At 32.0% G+C, this 17,225-nt stretch overlaps 1 protein-coding gene across 2 annotated transcripts in view; it reads right to left on the bottom strand.

Annotated features, from left to right (window-relative positions):
• Positions 1–11,761: 11,761 nt before the first annotated feature.
• The window catches only part of LOC142319053 (glucose dehydrogenase [FAD, quinone]-like), a 29,451-nt gene continuing 23,987 nt past the window's right edge, over positions 11,762–17,225 (bottom strand). For both annotated transcript variants that reach the window (XM_075355901.1, XM_075355900.1), the window contains one exon: positions 11,762–13,333. In XM_075355901.1, the coding sequence (XP_075212016.1) occupies positions 11,821–13,333 (1,513 nt within the window). In that variant the 3' untranslated portion in view covers positions 11,762–11,820. The remainder of the gene's footprint in view (positions 13,334–17,225) is intronic.

The raw sequence follows: 17,225 nt of genomic DNA, 5'->3' as shown, positions 1-17,225 counted from the left end.
AACAGTATTTACGAGAGTCAAATCTAAACCGGATATATCACCCCCACCCACCGACAAAGTTCAGCAGAAATCTTGTCTTCATGTCCCGGATACAAGCATCATGGAGCTCGTGCAAAGGGAAATGTAAGTTGAAGCCATAGATTCCACCAGCCTTAACTTCCGTTTTGTGATCAGCAGCGTCTTGTCGGAGCAAAATGCTATTACCGAGAATTACTTCAAGAATGACAGCTCAAATGTCTGAAATTATGACTATACTTCGTGCGTATTTTGGGGATCTGACGTCATGTCCCAAATTCTACAACTCAGTCACCACATTTAATGAAGGGAAAGAAGCTCCAGAAAGCGAGTCGCAATAGGCGTTCACGGTAAAATGTGATAGACGAGAATATCGATTGACTGTGACCTTGTTGAAGATGATCGGAATTCTACGGTTGATGAAACCAGGCCGGAAATAATAGTGCCCATTCCATCAACATAAAGCAACTAGTGTTCAGCAAAGTCTGTGAGAGATAGGGTTTAATATTTGAAATGCTTAAACATGTGTTCTTTATTACACTCCCGACTCGAAATCGGCTCGTAAAGTTTCATAAAAATGTAGAGCTTTTCATCGTAAAGGTGAAAACGCGTCCGTTATCGTAAATTCCTCACGAGCGTCTTTTTGGACGAAAGAAAGACGTACTGCACGTCGTTTTTTTCCACAACCGTTGCACTGTAAATGGTACTTAATAGGTCCCGCTCTCGGACAAAGTGAAAGCCACCTATGGAAACAAAAGACACCGTCAGCCTATCGATAAAAGGTGTGATTCTTCTTCACGACTACGGCAGCCTTCATATAGCCGTTAGCAACCGGAATAAGCTGGCCGAAATTTACTGAGGATCCTTAAAACATCGCCGTACGATCCAGATCCTCTTCAGATTAGTATTTGTTTGGGTTAATGAAAGAGTCACGGAGAGGACATCGATACCGTAACAACGTAATAGAAGAGTTAGTGCGCAAATGTATCGTGCAGAATACGTTTTCACTATTCTGAGAAAAAATGCAGTTTTCTTATTCATTATTTATATATCTCTAATATTCCCTCAAAAATTGAGTATAGCTTTAAAAAATTTTACATAGTTCATTGAAAGATAAGTTATTTAAGGCTTAAGTGTTATTCTGAGCAACTGCTATTCTCTCTGTCCCTCTTCCCACTTTCTCTCTTCACCCTGTCTCTCTCAGGCTCTCTTTCTCTCTCACTCACTCGCTCTCTCTCTTTGTGTGTATGTGTGTGTTAAAGTGTCTATTAATTGCCTGTAATACATTAGGAATTCGTGCTGTGTATAAATTAAAATTAACAAACACATTGCTAAGGGGAATTATTTTATCTAAAGGGATAAGTCCTAAGAAATAACATGATAACAGATAGTAACGAGCAAAAAAAATCATGTTTCTTAACACTGATAGACTGATAGAGGTAGGATAAAAATACATTATACATAGATAGAAATAAATTATTAAAAGCAAACAGTATAAAATTACGTTCGGAAAACAAGAATAGACATTTTTGTTTTAATATTTTATGTCTGACAAACACATTTTAAGTAAAAATATGTAACTGATGAAATTATGGTCAAAGCACACTAGATACTTCCAAGAATCGAACCCAATATGTACAGAAAAAACGTCGATAATATCAATAAAAAATTCACGAATTAGAAAGTTACATTTTTAGTTTTTAGAAAATGTAGGGCATCTGAGCCAGAATGGGCTACTTATACAGGAGAGAGATATGAAGAATGGTGAAAAGAAACAAATAACAAAAATTAAATGTTTGGTAAAATCAAACTGAGAGAAAATATTTCCTTTACAAATTTTTATTCGAATAAGATATACGAATAATTACTGTATCATACAGTAGAGTATCATGCTCATGCATTGATACGATAAAAATAAGTAATGATTGGCATTACGCCCGCCACCACCCTAATTAGTATCAATTTGTAGGGTAAAATTTCTAACTTAACTTTCGTTACATCTGATTTCATGATTCAAAATATATATATTATTACACGAGAAGTAATCAATTTTGGACACCTAATAACCCCATCCGAGACGCCGCCCGGCAGGAGGGCCTACCTGCGGACTCTGCAGCTAGTTAATTAATAAATCTTAATTCAAATATCGCAATAAAATAATTAAAAGATTTCTCAACAATAAAAAAATTAAATAAAGATAGATTAATTTTATTGCTACAGAAACGTTAATAAATTATCATTTCTCTCATAGGAATTGCAGATTTTACACGTACAACTGCCTTTGTCACTGGAATGAATTTTAAGTTGATTTTACAGAGGGTACCTCCCCTCCGATCATGTTATTACGCCAGAAACATAACACAAACAAGTTAGTCAGGAACCTAGTACGTTAGGGCCGGGAAGGGCAGCTCCGCTGTTCAGGACATCTCGTAATATCCACAAACGGAAAGTCTGGTTGTTCCAACGATCAGGAGGAGACCCCGATGAGGACCTCTGATGGGGCCATTCAGAGTAGGTAAATCTGCTGCGACACCAGCAGTCGTTCAGTCTTAGCGAGAAGACTAATTTTTTTTTCTCATTTTCATTACAGTTCAATGTATACACCAACACAGGGACGCGAGACGGGCAAGTATCGTTCAAAACTTACTAACCTCTTCCATGGTAAAACACAAAAACACTCAAGCAGGAACACACACGTAGGGGCTTGCCTGTCAAATGAATGTAGATACAAAGTGTGTATTAGCAGGAAGGAGTGGACGTATCCTCACAATAATATTAATTTAGGATTTGTTTCAAGAAACCAAAACAAATATACACAAAATATTTTTAAAGAAAATAATAAATTTTCTCTAACGTATTAATTGCATTTGCAACTAAAACTTTTAAAATAAATGCTTTTGATTACTATTATATTATTAATTAGATTGCATTCTCTTTTGCTCTTAACTGTAAAAAAAAACTGTTTATGTATTTTACAACTCTATTATGAATCTGAAAAAAGTGTTTAAATTTTGTGTAATCCTGGATTAGGCTTTGGATTGTAGTTATTTGGGGTTTTTCTTGACAATTAATTAAAATTTAATTTTCATATTAAAAATTAACTAGGTGTACAAGAATTTTGTTTAAAAAATGTTATTTAGTGTTTTAGTGTTTTTTAGAAGTGGTTTAAATAAAAATACATTACGGACGATTTATTATGCTTTTTTAAAGTCGATGTTTGGGTACGGTTATATTTTGCGGGCTAATGCTTAAGATTGTCATTTTAGATTTATAAATACAAGTTTGAATTCATTAATTAAAATTATTTCTAATAAACCGAGGCGATATTCTACTGAAACATGCAGAGAGTTCGAGGTATTTAGGTTGTAAGTCACTTCAAGATCCACCCCGACTATAAAAATGTTATAATAGATAATTTTATGAATGCACTACAACTAAAACCCCGAAACACATTGAGCACATCTGTGCAAGTATTTAAAAAAACTATTCTATTTCAACATAGATGATACTAGGTAGATTAAAACAGTGTATCTTGTTTTTATGCTTAAAAAATATATATTTACACTTTGTGTAACAAAAACTTCGTTTCAATTTTCAAACGATTGAAATCACATAACGACAATGTGTTTCGATTTCTTCACGGAATTGAATATTGAATTGCTAATTGTCACCCTTTTTCATAAAGTTATACACCAGGTGTTATTTTCAAAGGCCACTTGAGAATAGAAGATGCGCGTGGGCTAAGGATTGATGAGCTTCCATCCCATCACCTCAGTTGTGCGTTTATAGATTTCTTTTACATGGAAGAAACTCAAAAAGTGCCACGTCTTTTCGGTATGAATATCGTCTAAAATTTTAAACTACAACTGTAATTATTATACATTATATATGTATAATGGCAGTTCGGAAAGTTCGTGGTCTGATACAGAAAACACAAAATTTGTTAAGATTTTTATTTGTCAACAGTCACCTTGCGATTCGATCATTCAGACCAGCAACCTTCCAAAATCTTAATATTCTCACTATATTACGATTTCTCCAACTCTACAAAAATAGGCGGTTGTACAATTAGTTTTGACCATATCATTTGAAGTGAATCTTCATCCAGCCAGTCATTTCTTCAGGTTTGGAAAGAGGAAGTAATCGCTGGGAGCCAAATCAGGCGAATACGGTGCATCTAAAAGCTCTTCAAAGCGTAGGTCATGTAGTTTTAAAGTGTAGCTCCGAGACGTTGTGCAGACGCAATGAAAGAGCACTTTCTTCTTGGTCAGGAGTGGACGTTCATCCTGAATACGTCTCTTCATTCGGTCCAGTAGAAAAGCCTAATACTCACCGGTCATTGTCCTCCTGTTTCCAGGTAGTTTATAAGGACTGCACTACAATAATATCAAACAACCGTAGCTACGGCGTTTCTTGCTGATGGAACCGTTCTTGCTTTCTATGGCGTAGTTTTCACCTGCCTCCACCCATTGTTGGGTTTCCGGCACGTAGTAGTAATCCATGTTTTATCGACTGTTATAAAATGTTTATAAAATATCCAAGAAACTCAATGGAATTGCGTTTAAATAAGTTTAAGCTCCCTCAAGAAGTGTTAAGTCGAATGCATTTGGTTGACTACCAAACGCGACATCCATTAAACGGAAATGTTTTACATACCCAAAACACCGTGTAAAATTGAACATGGTGTCTATCACGCTGTTTATTTGCCATGACAGCAAGCTTATGAACCTTCAGTCGGCGATCAGTTATTACAGCATTGCGGAATTTTGGCGTCCCGAGCCCATATTGAAAACAGTTTGATCGGTTGGCTTTTTTTTGTATGAATCGAATGCATTGTTTGTACAATAAATGCAATCGTTGTTGCCTTTTAATAAAATCACATAGTAATTAATTATGTTGCATAGATCATTACTGTTGATTTGCTGGTCCAACAAATAAAGCTTATGAATCTCTCACTTGATATAAAGTTAAATGAATAGGTACCCACAACCAGTCCTATAACCATTATAGATTACATTACCAAAGCAGATATCTGGTGAAAAATTCATTAACTTGCAACCACAAGAGACAATATATAGCTTGTATGTGTAGTTATTATTTATTCATATGATGCTGGATACAGCATCATGTGAATAAACTAATAAATAAATATTGTAGAACCTTTGTATTATACCATAGTTCATTCCCATTTGGAGTATCGTCTGGTCTCCATTCTCTATGACACAAATGAGATCTACTGAAATGGGTCAACATAAATTTTTAAGAATAATCAACTTTAAGACTGGTAATTTGATCTTTGTCAATTATTAACCTGTGTCAAACAAATATCTACATAATGCTCCAATGGGTTAGAATTCAGAGACTTTTTAACACCTACTGCAACAAAATTAAAATGGCTATTTTCTATGTCAAAACAAGAATTGTGTAGAAATCTTACCAATTAAACTCATGGACAAGACTATTCCTCATCCCTTTTCAGTTGAAAAAGATGGAGTATCCTTAATCCTACTTTTTCTTGAATAACTACAATGTCTAATCATTTTTCCAGAGTTCACTTTCCAGGATTGTAGCTGGATCTAGAGGGTTTAATGATACAACACTATGACCAAATCTTCATTGCTTTCATATCAATCTTTTCAAGTTGTTTTTAACTAATCTACATTCTCATGGTTGTTGTTCCTGTAACCAAACTCCTAACCACCAACCTGTGGAGTAGGTAATACGTAACGGATTTGTTTCTCTATCCTTCGATTAATTACTTCATAAATGCCTCTTACGATTTTCGGTCCATGCCAGGAATTTTGTTTCTCATTTTCACCAAATATACTGTGTGCACTGTGTGCAATCTTACAATAAGCAAGGTAAATACAATATCACTCGTATATGCCATGATTGATAAGAAATTCATTCAGGCCTTTGGTTAAATTACAAAAAACAATCATTTGATAAAACTCTGGTGAATATATTAGAATGGGAAAAATAAACTATTCTTCTTTCTATTATTTGTAATTTTATTTATTTAATCTTACTCTTTGTTCTACTTAAAAAATCATAAACACAACACTGGATGGGAATGAATGGGAAACACTGTTCAGTAAAAATTGCACTTACTAATACAATTTATTTTAAATTTATGTTTAATTGATATTTGTTTATAAAAGATAACAAAATTTGATGTATTTTTTCATCTAAAAAAAAAAAAATTATAACCTAGCTTGTATATATAGTTAAAGTTTATTCATAATATTTTCAGTTACCTTTTGGTCAATAATCCAGTCCTCTCAACATTAAATTCTTATTTCAGTTTCAAAATGATCATTCCTCTTAACAGTCATTAATATTGTTGTTACTATTAATGTATTCTTTAGTAAACATAACATTGCTGATCATTTTTATAGAATTCTCAGTAATGATAACAACAATATTTCTTCATCTGTAAAGCCGAAATTCCAAGCGTTTTGTTAGATTACAACTTTCTTTCAAATGATCAAACTGATTCTGTTTGCAGCAAAATTAAACTGTACTTTTTTGCTTTGAAGTGCCTTCACACGATACTAAGTTTATTATTAAATAATTAGAATGCTTATGTATATCTGTCTAGAATATAATATCATTTCTTGGGGCTTCTTCAAAATGTTAGACCACATTTTTAAGGTATAAAAATGAGTGTCAGATCATCATTTGTTGTTCATAGTATGAACTGTGTAAAACCAATATTTAGAAAATTAAAATTTTACTTAATCTAAGCATTTGCATTTATGATTGTGCAATTTTTATTAACAAATGATAGTCACTTATTCTTAAGCAAATAACAATATCCATCTCTATCAAACCACACAACAGCTGGTTTCATATAATTGAACAAATACTTCAGCTAACTAGAAAGGGCATTATTATGCTTCCACTTTATTAAATTGCTGAACTATTTAAAAAATCTTACCACCAGTCTACTGAAAATACAATAAAAAGGTTTCTTTTATAGAAACATTATCTCTCTGTCTATAAATTTTTAAATAGTACTAATTAAAAAAACCCTAATTTTTTTGCTCAAATAATTATCAATAAATCCTTCTCAATTGTAAATTATTTTGTATATTTAATGTCTTATGATTTACCTTAATATCATTTTATGTGTTTATATTTTATATAATTTAACGGATTTTAAACACATATATTTTTTACTTTATAATCTATTGTGTACTTTGTAAATATTTGGGCAGTTCCTTTTTTAAATGATACATAATACATTATACACACAACACATTATATTGCACAAAATACATTATAAACATTCCTGATGTAATCTATATATTATTACGTACCGATCAAAATAAATAATGTACAAACATTTTCTTATAGCAGTTGAAGGATTTTTAAAAACAAAAAACTTTTCGTTTAACATATCCATATTAATCTTTGGCCCTATTACTGTTATAAATGAATGTAGTGTTTTGAAGATGTTAAATTTTTTTTCAAATTTCATTTTTAAAACAAAAATTAAAAAGCAAAGGAATTTTCTTCCATTCAATGGAAATAATAAAATATTTGTTAATCATGTTATGTTATCAAGTGATTAACACCAAATTACATCCGTGACTTAGCAATGGACAAAGAGAAACACTACAATTACACAAAGTGCAACTGTCAAGGTGTGTGTGTATTAAGGATCAATGGAATTCAAGCATGTGCTGGATAAATCTCCTATTATTATTATTCATTTCTTTCTATTCTAAAATGATATTTTACCTAAACCTATTGCATTAAAATACTCTACAAGATTTTTTTTCTAACTAATAACATTAAATTTTATAAAAAAAAGTTACATTTTAATCTATTTTGCATTCTTTACATTCACTAAAATTAGTTGTTTAATAGGAGAATGCTTAAAAATTAAAAAAAAAATATATATATAATGTACATCTTAAAATAATTAAAGTGATACATATTTAAAAATGCATTATGCAAAAGTATTTTTATATACTTATCCATACTTTTTATTATCACAGGATAGAAAAGAAAGATCCTATTAAATACCTAATTTTAAAAATCCTATTTCAAAAACTGGAATAATTCTGTTATTTCTCAAGACTTAACTATTTGTTGTTCGTAAGTTATATTATTGGTCTTAAACTGTCTGAATTAAAAAAATTTCTCCTTAAAATACAACAGCTATGGTGAAAAATAAAAGGACCCCTTGTCAGACTTACTATGGTAAGTGAGATCTGAACAGGTTGCAGAATATTGTGTTGTATGTCACCATGTCAACTGTACAGAAATATCAGGTGATTTTCAACTCATTTCTGTTTTTACCAGCTGTGTAGTGAACATCATTATTTTCACAAAATGTTATTCCAGTTAGTACCTCTTTACCTAAGGTGCTTTATTTATGACAGTCGTAAGAAGGATGGGAATAGATGTTAATATAGAAAATTATTAAATGAATATTTTCCAGAAGTAACACATAATATACAGTATTTCTATAGAAAAAGAGACTAGTCTTAATTTACTACACAACAGTCTTTTAAATTAGTTATTATATTATAATCCAACAATTCTTTATTATTATATGAAAAGATTCTTATTTGGATCATTTAATACAGCAATATCACATGATAACAATCTGCCAACTTCATTATGCTTTTAACGAGTTGTTTTATGTAATACTCTTTTTTTAATTTTTTGTGGATCAAACAGAATAATTCATTTAACCTACAGTTATTATATTGATATAGGTGGATTTTAGTGAAAATTACTTTGGGGAAATTTTTGGGCTTATTAGTAGTAAAAAAATTTAAAACACTCCAGCCAAAAATAGTCATTCCAAGATAAAAAGCTGAGGGATGATTCCTTTGAGACTCATTACTACCAGCTTGATCCAGGTGTAATTTGGTGAAACTTTTTCTAGGATGTTCTAACAACTATTAGAAAAAGTGTAAAATATTTCTCTCAACTCCTAAATAGAAATTTCCTCCTACTTTAGTAAAATACAATTAGTATTTGTTTAGGGCAGCGGTTCTCAAATTGTGGTATTCATACTACTCACTGGTGGTACACAGAACTTCTCAAGATGTTATACAGACTCAACAATACAAAAAAAAAGAAGAAACTATACAAAACTTTGTATTATAATACAAAATTATTAGTACACCCAGTTTAAAAATCATAATTGAAGAATATATACATAGAAAAAGCTTGGTGATACTGTAAGGTATCATATAAATTACATCATGGTTAAACAAAGATTTACAAATCAACTTGTCGACTGCAAAGTATATCCTGGTGCAGAGATTGATAGTGACCATAATTTAGTGATAATGAAATGTGGAGTGGTGGTTTAAAAAACTGAAGAAAAGGCGTCAGATGAATTGGTGGAATTTAGAGAAGAGGAGTGGTAAAGAGGTCTTAAGGAAGAGGAGGTAAAGAAGATTTTTGAGGAGGTTATTGTAAGAGGTCTGAGTAAAAACGATGGAGAATGGCAGTAAAGAAGAATGGGGGAATGTTAAAAAGGAGATTCTTAAGTCAGCAGAAGCGAACTTAGGCGGAACAAAGAGAACTAGTAGAAAACCTTGGATATCAGAGAGTATATTGCAGCTGATGGATGATCATAAAGTATAAGAATGCTAGTGAAGAAGAAAGTAAAAGGAACTATCTAAAATTAAGAAATACTATAAACAGTAAGTGCAAATTAGTGAAAGAAGAGTGGATTAAAGAAAAGTGTTCAGAAGTGGAAAGAGAAATGATTATTGGTAAAATAGATGGAGCTTAAAGGACAGTTAAGGAGAATTTTGTGGTATATAAATTAAAATCTAATATGTGTTAAATAAATATGGTACACCAATACATAATACGAAAGAAAAAGTCAATAAGTAGGTGGAATACATTGAAGAGTTATATGGAGGAAATGAATTAGAAATTGGTGTTAAAGAGGAAATCGAAGAGGATGAAAAGGGAGATACAGCATTGAGATCTGAATTTAATAAAGCATTAAAGGATTTTAATGGCAGAAAGGCTCCTGGGGTAGACAGGGTACCTGCAGAATTACTGCACAGTGCAGGTGAGGAAGCGATAGATAGATTATACAAACTGGTGTGTAATATTTATGAAAAAGGGGAAGTTCTGTCAGACTTCAAAAAAAGTGTTATTGTCCTGCCAAAGAAAGCAGGAGCAGAAAGTGTGAATACAGAACAATTAGCTTAACTATTCATGCATCAAAAATCTTAACTAGAATTTTGTTCAGAAGAATTGAGAGGAGAGTGGAAGAAGTGTTAGGAGAAGACCAATTTGGTTTCAGAAAATGTATAGGGACGAGGGAACCAATTTTAGCACTCAGATTAATAGTAGATGGAAGATTAAAGAAAAACAAACCAGCATACATGGGATTTACAGACTTAAAAAAGGCATTTGACAAGTAGACTGAAATAAAATGTTCAGCATTTTAACAAATTTAGGGTTCAAGTATAGAGATAAAAGAACAATTGCTAACATTTGCAGGAACCAAACTGCAACAGTAATAATCGATGAACGTATGAAAGAAGTCGTAATAAAAAAGGGAGTCTGACAAGGATGTTCTCTATCTCCTCTATTTCCTAATTCTAGCTGAGTAAAAAAGATTTAGAAGAAACAATGAATGGCATGGTTGAAGTCCTTCACAAGAACTACCACATGAAAATAAACAAGAAAAAATGAAAGTATGAAATATAGTAGAAATAATGTAGATGGACCACTGAATATAAATATAGGAAGAAAAGAAATTATAGAAGAATTCTGTTCTTTGGGAAGTAGAATTACTAAAGATGGACGAAGCAGGAGCGATATAAAATGCCGAATAGCACAGGAAAAACGAGCTTTCAGTCAGAAATATAATTTGCTTACATCAAAAATTAATTTAAACATCAGGAAAACATTTCTTAAAGTATATGTTTGGAGCTAGCTTTATATGGAAGTGAAATCATCACAAAGAATATTTGACAAAAAGACTATCTGACATTTATATTTTTTTTTAAATCAGGAACATCCTCAATGAGAAACAAGCACCATCAGTAGTATATTATGGAATAGTTTATGCTATTGTGCAATAAGGCATAGCTGTTTGGGGAGGTGTAAGGAACAACATTCTCTCATGAATGTGATTTCACAAGCAAATCATTAAAAATATATATAAAAAAGTCCACGCTTTTCTGGCATGGCAATTGCTATTTAACAAAAACAGGCTGATCGGCATAAGAATTATATATTGTGTAGCAACAATAAAGAACATTGTCTGTAATAATATGTGCAGAAAAATTACTCATGAGCATTACATTAGAAATACAAAAGAAGATGTAATACAGATTCCAAGGTGCAAAAAGGAAATTTTCAGAAGTTTTTAATTTACTGAACCAAAATTTTGAATATTCTGAAATCTAGAATTAGGCAAGATCTACAAAGTAAATTTAGTCCAAATACATTTAAAAAGACCAAAGAATTTCCATCTAAATGTAATGATGAACAAATTGATAATCTAATCTTCAAGCTAGAGGAATGAATGCAGTATATACTATCACAATGTGTATCTAGTATAAGTACTGTAAGTTGTTTTATTATCATACAAATATTATAATTTTTGTCAACAGGTTCGTGAACAAGTATTGATGGTACTTACGTGGAACTTGTACATCATGTGTTATGTAATCAGGTAATCATCATATACAGTATGTAAGTTTTACCAAAATAAATTCAAATACAATTTTGTAACAACAAAAACAGCAAGAATTAAGATCTTTGATAGATAACAGAAAAAAATTAAAAACTTTTTTTACATATTTATCACAGTTCATCTTTAATTAAATTATCTGAATTCCAGTCCTCTTTAATTAAATCTGATGCTTTTTCTCCAATCATTATTGAAGCAGCATTAGTGTTGGCACTTACTATTTCTGGCATTATGGATGCGTCAGCCACTCGCAACCCATTTAAACCATACACACGCAATCTTGAATCTACAACAGCAAATTGATCTGTTGGTGGACCCATTTTACATGAACTAGTAGGGTGATATGTTGTTGATCCTACTTGTTTCATTGCACAAATCCAGTAATCATCTGTTCCATATTCATAATCTTTACAACTTTCATATTCAATATTAAGGAGAAATGCATTTCGTGATTTCATTGAATCGGTTTTTATATAATCTTTAATAAACTTTATACCTTTTAATAGTGTTTTAATATCATCATAATCTTTCATGTAACCTGTATATATTTTTGGATGAGATAAAGGATCAGTATTTTTTAAAAGAATTTTACCTACACTTTTTGGCCTCAGTAAAGCTGGACAAAATAATAATATGTCATAACTTTTATTTGTTTCAGTAACTGCATTTACGTATTCTGTCTCAAAACCTAATCTACGTAAAACTTCTGCTAATGCAAGAGTATCATTTGCTGGAAAATATGCATTTAGAAATTCTATATCTGGCCAGTCATTGTTTCCAGTTGTGTCTATAAAACCAATGAGTGTTGATGTTCTAGTTTTCGAAAGTGTACCAGATCTGGTAGATAAATATTTATATACATCATTTAACATATCTAATGGCGGTTTCGGATGCATTCCATTGAATGGATCAAATCCAATTACAGTACCTAGAAAAAGGAAATGATCTTTTAAGTTTTGTCCTACTTTTAAATTTTTAACCACTTTTATATTTAATTCTTCTAAATGTTCTTTTGGTCCTATGCCTGACAACATCAATATTTGTGGACTATTAATTGCACCGGCTGATAAAATAATCTCTTTCTTTGTTTTTACTGAATAAATCTGTTCATTCGTTTTTATTTCCAATCCATAAACATGTTTATTATCGTCAATTAAAAGTTTAGTAACTTGAGAATTTTTCATCACATGTAAATTAGTTCTATCTTTTATAGGCGATAAAAATGCTTTTGCTGTGTTGCATCGTGTTCCACCACAAACAAATCCAGGTACTTCAGAAAATCCTAATTGTTTTTCACCATTTAAATCATGTGAAACAGGTAATCCCATTTCTTTTGCTGCAGCAATTATAAGTGAACTGACATTTACAAATTCTGGATCATGCATATCTTCAATCCCAAGATATCCTTCTTTTCCATGATATATGCTGTCTAATAATTGAGGTACTCTTATGTTTTCTGATTTTTTAAAATAGTGTAATACATTTTCATAATTCCAACCTTCATTTCCTAGTTTTTCCCAGTTGTCAAAATCATTTTTATTTCCTCTTATGTAAATAAGAAAGTTTATTAAGCTTGATCCTCCAAGTCCTTTTCCTCTTGGCCAGTAACATTGTTTTCCTTTATATCTGCACAGAAAAATCAAACAGAAACATTTATTTTTTTAATCTTTTATTTATGTATAATTATACATAATATTACAGTGTTTTTTAATTACTTTGTACTGAAAGTCTATCTTACTTTTTATTTGGGTAAAATCAGTAAAAATCAAGAATTCAGTAAGTACTACTACATGCACAGAAACAATATAAAACAGCGCAAGATAACATAAGAAGAACTGCCAAAAAATGACTATAGTAACAAAAAAAATATCAACATAGAACTGACAAAATTATTTGCTGAATGTTTCATGCAGATGCATATATTATTCTGAAAGATTGCCTTTAATTAAGAAAGAAGAGAGAAATATTTATAAAGTTTTATGATATTAGAAGAGGAGATTGAATATATTCTAAATTTTTTTCTTTACTTATAACATAATAACAACTTACTTAACATTTACAAAATTTTAACAAATAGTGAAATCCTTTTTGGGGACTAAAATCTCTTCCAGAATTTTCTTACTACTTCATTAACATCAGACTTGTCAAATAATTCTGGTATTATAAACGCCTGCTAATGTTTATTAAATGAATATTTAAGCCATTCTTTATATATCACACATTATAAATTTAAACAAAAAATTGAAGTTTTATAACTGCTGTGACAAGTTTTATTTTTATTTAAAATAAAATAAAGTTAAAAAAAAATCTGATATGGACACCACATGACTTCCTTGTATGACTATTAAATTACATATACACTTTTTTCTGCACTTCATTTAAATTTATTTCATTTGAAATCGAGATACAATCCTCCAGCTCTATAAAAAAGTGGACAATTGCACAATGTCTAAAATATTAGTTTTTATTAAATCAAATATTTATACAATTATTAATAAACAATCTTACCTGAAATATTGGGAGAGTAAAAATCTAAAAGACTAAAAGAAGAAGAGAAGACTAAAAATATTAGGAGAGTAAATGTAAACCTTATATCCATCTAATATTATGTTTTTTAAATTATTGTGATGTAACCATCAACAAAACAAATAATCAGATGTGGACACCACATAACTTATTTGTACGCCTATTAAATTGCATATATACACGTTTTTAAAATGAAAAGTACATAAGATTTTATTTCATTTATAACTTCTGATATTTTTTCATACTTTTTTTCTTTATTGTTATTGAATTATTATTTGTAGTAATGCTTTTTTATAATCAGGGGTTAATAAATTATTAATAAATTAACATATTTAAATTACAAAAAAAGTTTAAAAAAGGAGATGAAGTCTGATTCAAATCGATATGCCTTCCCCTTATTAGATCCAAATATTTCATTAATTGAAATTTAATTTTCCTATAATTCTGGAATCAAAAAAAATAAGTACCACTTATATCATTGAAAAGCTCTCAATGAGGGCTTATTACTGCAGCTAAGAGAATGTCCAAAATCCAAAATAAATTGGATTTTGGACTTTCCCTTAACTGCAGTAATAGGCCTTCATTGAGCACTTTTCAACTATATATCATAAGTGGTACTTATTTTGCACAACTAGATGTTACAACAGTTCTAAATTCAAAATTTCAACATCCTACTGCTAATAATTTTTGAGTTATGTGAGATACATATGTACAGACATCACACCGAAACTAGTCAAAATGGATATTTCCGTTGAAATCTGAAAAACTAAAATATTTTGCGATCATAGTACTTTACTTTGTTCAAGGAAGTAAAAAAACATCTGAACTATAAATTTAGATAATATGTATCATTAAGCTTATAAATAATCTATGTTTACTCATATAATATATGAACTCACTTTCAATATAATATCTTCTTACTATGTTTCAATAGTAAAAAAATAGAAAAAATATTTGTTTATAAAAAGTAGTTAAAACGAGAAAAGAAAAAATTAAATACATTATTAATTTAACAAAATCTATATGTTTTTTAAACTTAATACTTGAGGGCATGGGGTTCATCCTCTGGAATTACTGGCACTTTGAGAAGACAAGGTATTAAATAAAATGGAAACAGAAAAATTTAACTGTTATTTTACTGTTGCTGACAAATTTTAATTTAACTTTCTTATATGTTTAATACTAATCGTATATAATACATTTAATACCATAGGATAATTTACTTTATAATCTTTATTTTCCTTTTTGTGTAAAGAATAAGTGCTTTTTAAAAATTTTGATTTAAATAAAATAAACAATAAAAATAAAATAAATCAACTTTCTTGTACTCAAATCTTATCCCTTTTACACTTTAAAGAAATCTGAGCTTAGAAAAAAACTTAAGATAATTTATATTTAAAAAAATAGATTTATCTCATCATTTTAATTATGTGGGTTTGACTGAAGAAATACTTTTCACCCACCTGTCTATTGGAGGTCCCCTGAGATTGCGGAAAAGAGAGAGGCTTGCCACAGGGCAAGGAGACGCATGACGAGGGCGTATCTCCCTGCCCTTTGAGGGGGGACAGATATCACAAATGCAAGAAGGATCTTGTTAGATGCATTTGCAATGCAAAAAAGAGATCCTGGAAGAGGCTAATTGCGGATGTAGAAATGGATCCATGGAGCAGGCCATATTGGTAAGGAGAACCATAAAGCCCAGAGCCCCAGTCACTCAGGATGTCCAAAAGATTCTCAATATAATAGACGAGCTCTTTCCTCCCGAAGAGGGGCTTGGGATTGATGATAGAAGTGATGGGGAGAGCCCGCCCCTCTTCACTTCAAATGAACAATTGGAGGCAGCACCGCGCTTACCTCCGGCTAAGGCGCCGAGTCCGGACTAACTGCCGAATTCCGTGGTCAAGTTGGCGGTCTGGGCCGAGCCGGGGGTTTTTCTTGAGGTGTATAACAGTTGCCTTACGGAAGGCGTATTCCCAGAGATTTGGAAGGGCCAACGGCTGGTACTTGTGGTAAAGCCGGGGAGGGATCCGGCGCTCCCCTCTTCTTACCGGCCGCTGGCGATGATAGATGGGCAGGCCAAGATACAGGAGCGCATGCTTCAGAACAGAATATCTCGGGCAATCGAGGAGGGGGGCGGACTTTCTGCTAGTCAGTGTGGATTCCGTAGGGGAAGGTCCGTCCTCGACGCTGTGGCAGCAGCGTGCGAGGGGCTGGGAGAGCTACAAGAGGTCATCAGCGGGGAATTTCTACCCTCATTACTCTAGACGTGAGAAATGTATTTAACTGCATTTATCACGTCGCCATAATGCAGGCCGTAGAGGATCATAGAGTGCCTTCATATCTGCGAAGAATAATTCGATCCTACCTAATGACTCCTATCAGAGTTGAGTGTCGGGTACATGGAGGAACAGTTCTGCGAAGCCTTCATAGGAGAAGTGCCCCAAACCCACCGGGTTGGTCTAGTGGTTGACGGGTCTTCCCAAATCAGCTGATTTGGAAGTCGAGAGTTACAGCGTTCAAGTCCTACTAAAGCCAGTTATTTTTACATGGATTTGAATACTAGATCGTGGATACCGGTGTTCTTTGGTGGTTGGGTTTCAATTAACCACGCATCTCAGGAATGGTCGAACTGAGAATGTACAAGACTACACTTCATTTACACTCATACATATCATCCTCATTCATCCTCTGAAGCATTATCTAAACGGTAGTAACCGGAGGCTAAAAAGGAAAAGAAAAAAAGGAGAAGTGCCCCAGGGGGTTGGTCCTTGGACCGACTCTCTAGAATTTGACTTATGATAAAGTCTTCCGAGTTGCCCTCCCGCATGATGTAACGATTGTGGGATATGCCGACGACCTCGCTCTGGTCGTCGAGGCGAGTACGAGGCGAGAGGTCACAATAAGAGAGGACAAAATAAGGAATACATATACGGCATTTAAAGATTGGATAACTGGGTGGGACTAACATTCGCCCCAGATAAGACAGAGGTGG

The sequence above is a fragment of the Lycorma delicatula genome, chromosome 2 (genome assembly GCF_047948215.1).
Source record: "Lycorma delicatula isolate Av1 chromosome 2, ASM4794821v1, whole genome shotgun sequence".
In the NCBI taxonomy this organism is placed as follows: Eukaryota; Metazoa; Arthropoda; class Insecta; order Hemiptera; family Fulgoridae; genus Lycorma; species Lycorma delicatula.
The sequence above is the reverse complement of the archived record's forward strand: the minus strand, read 5'-3'. Positions and strand labels throughout refer to the sequence as shown.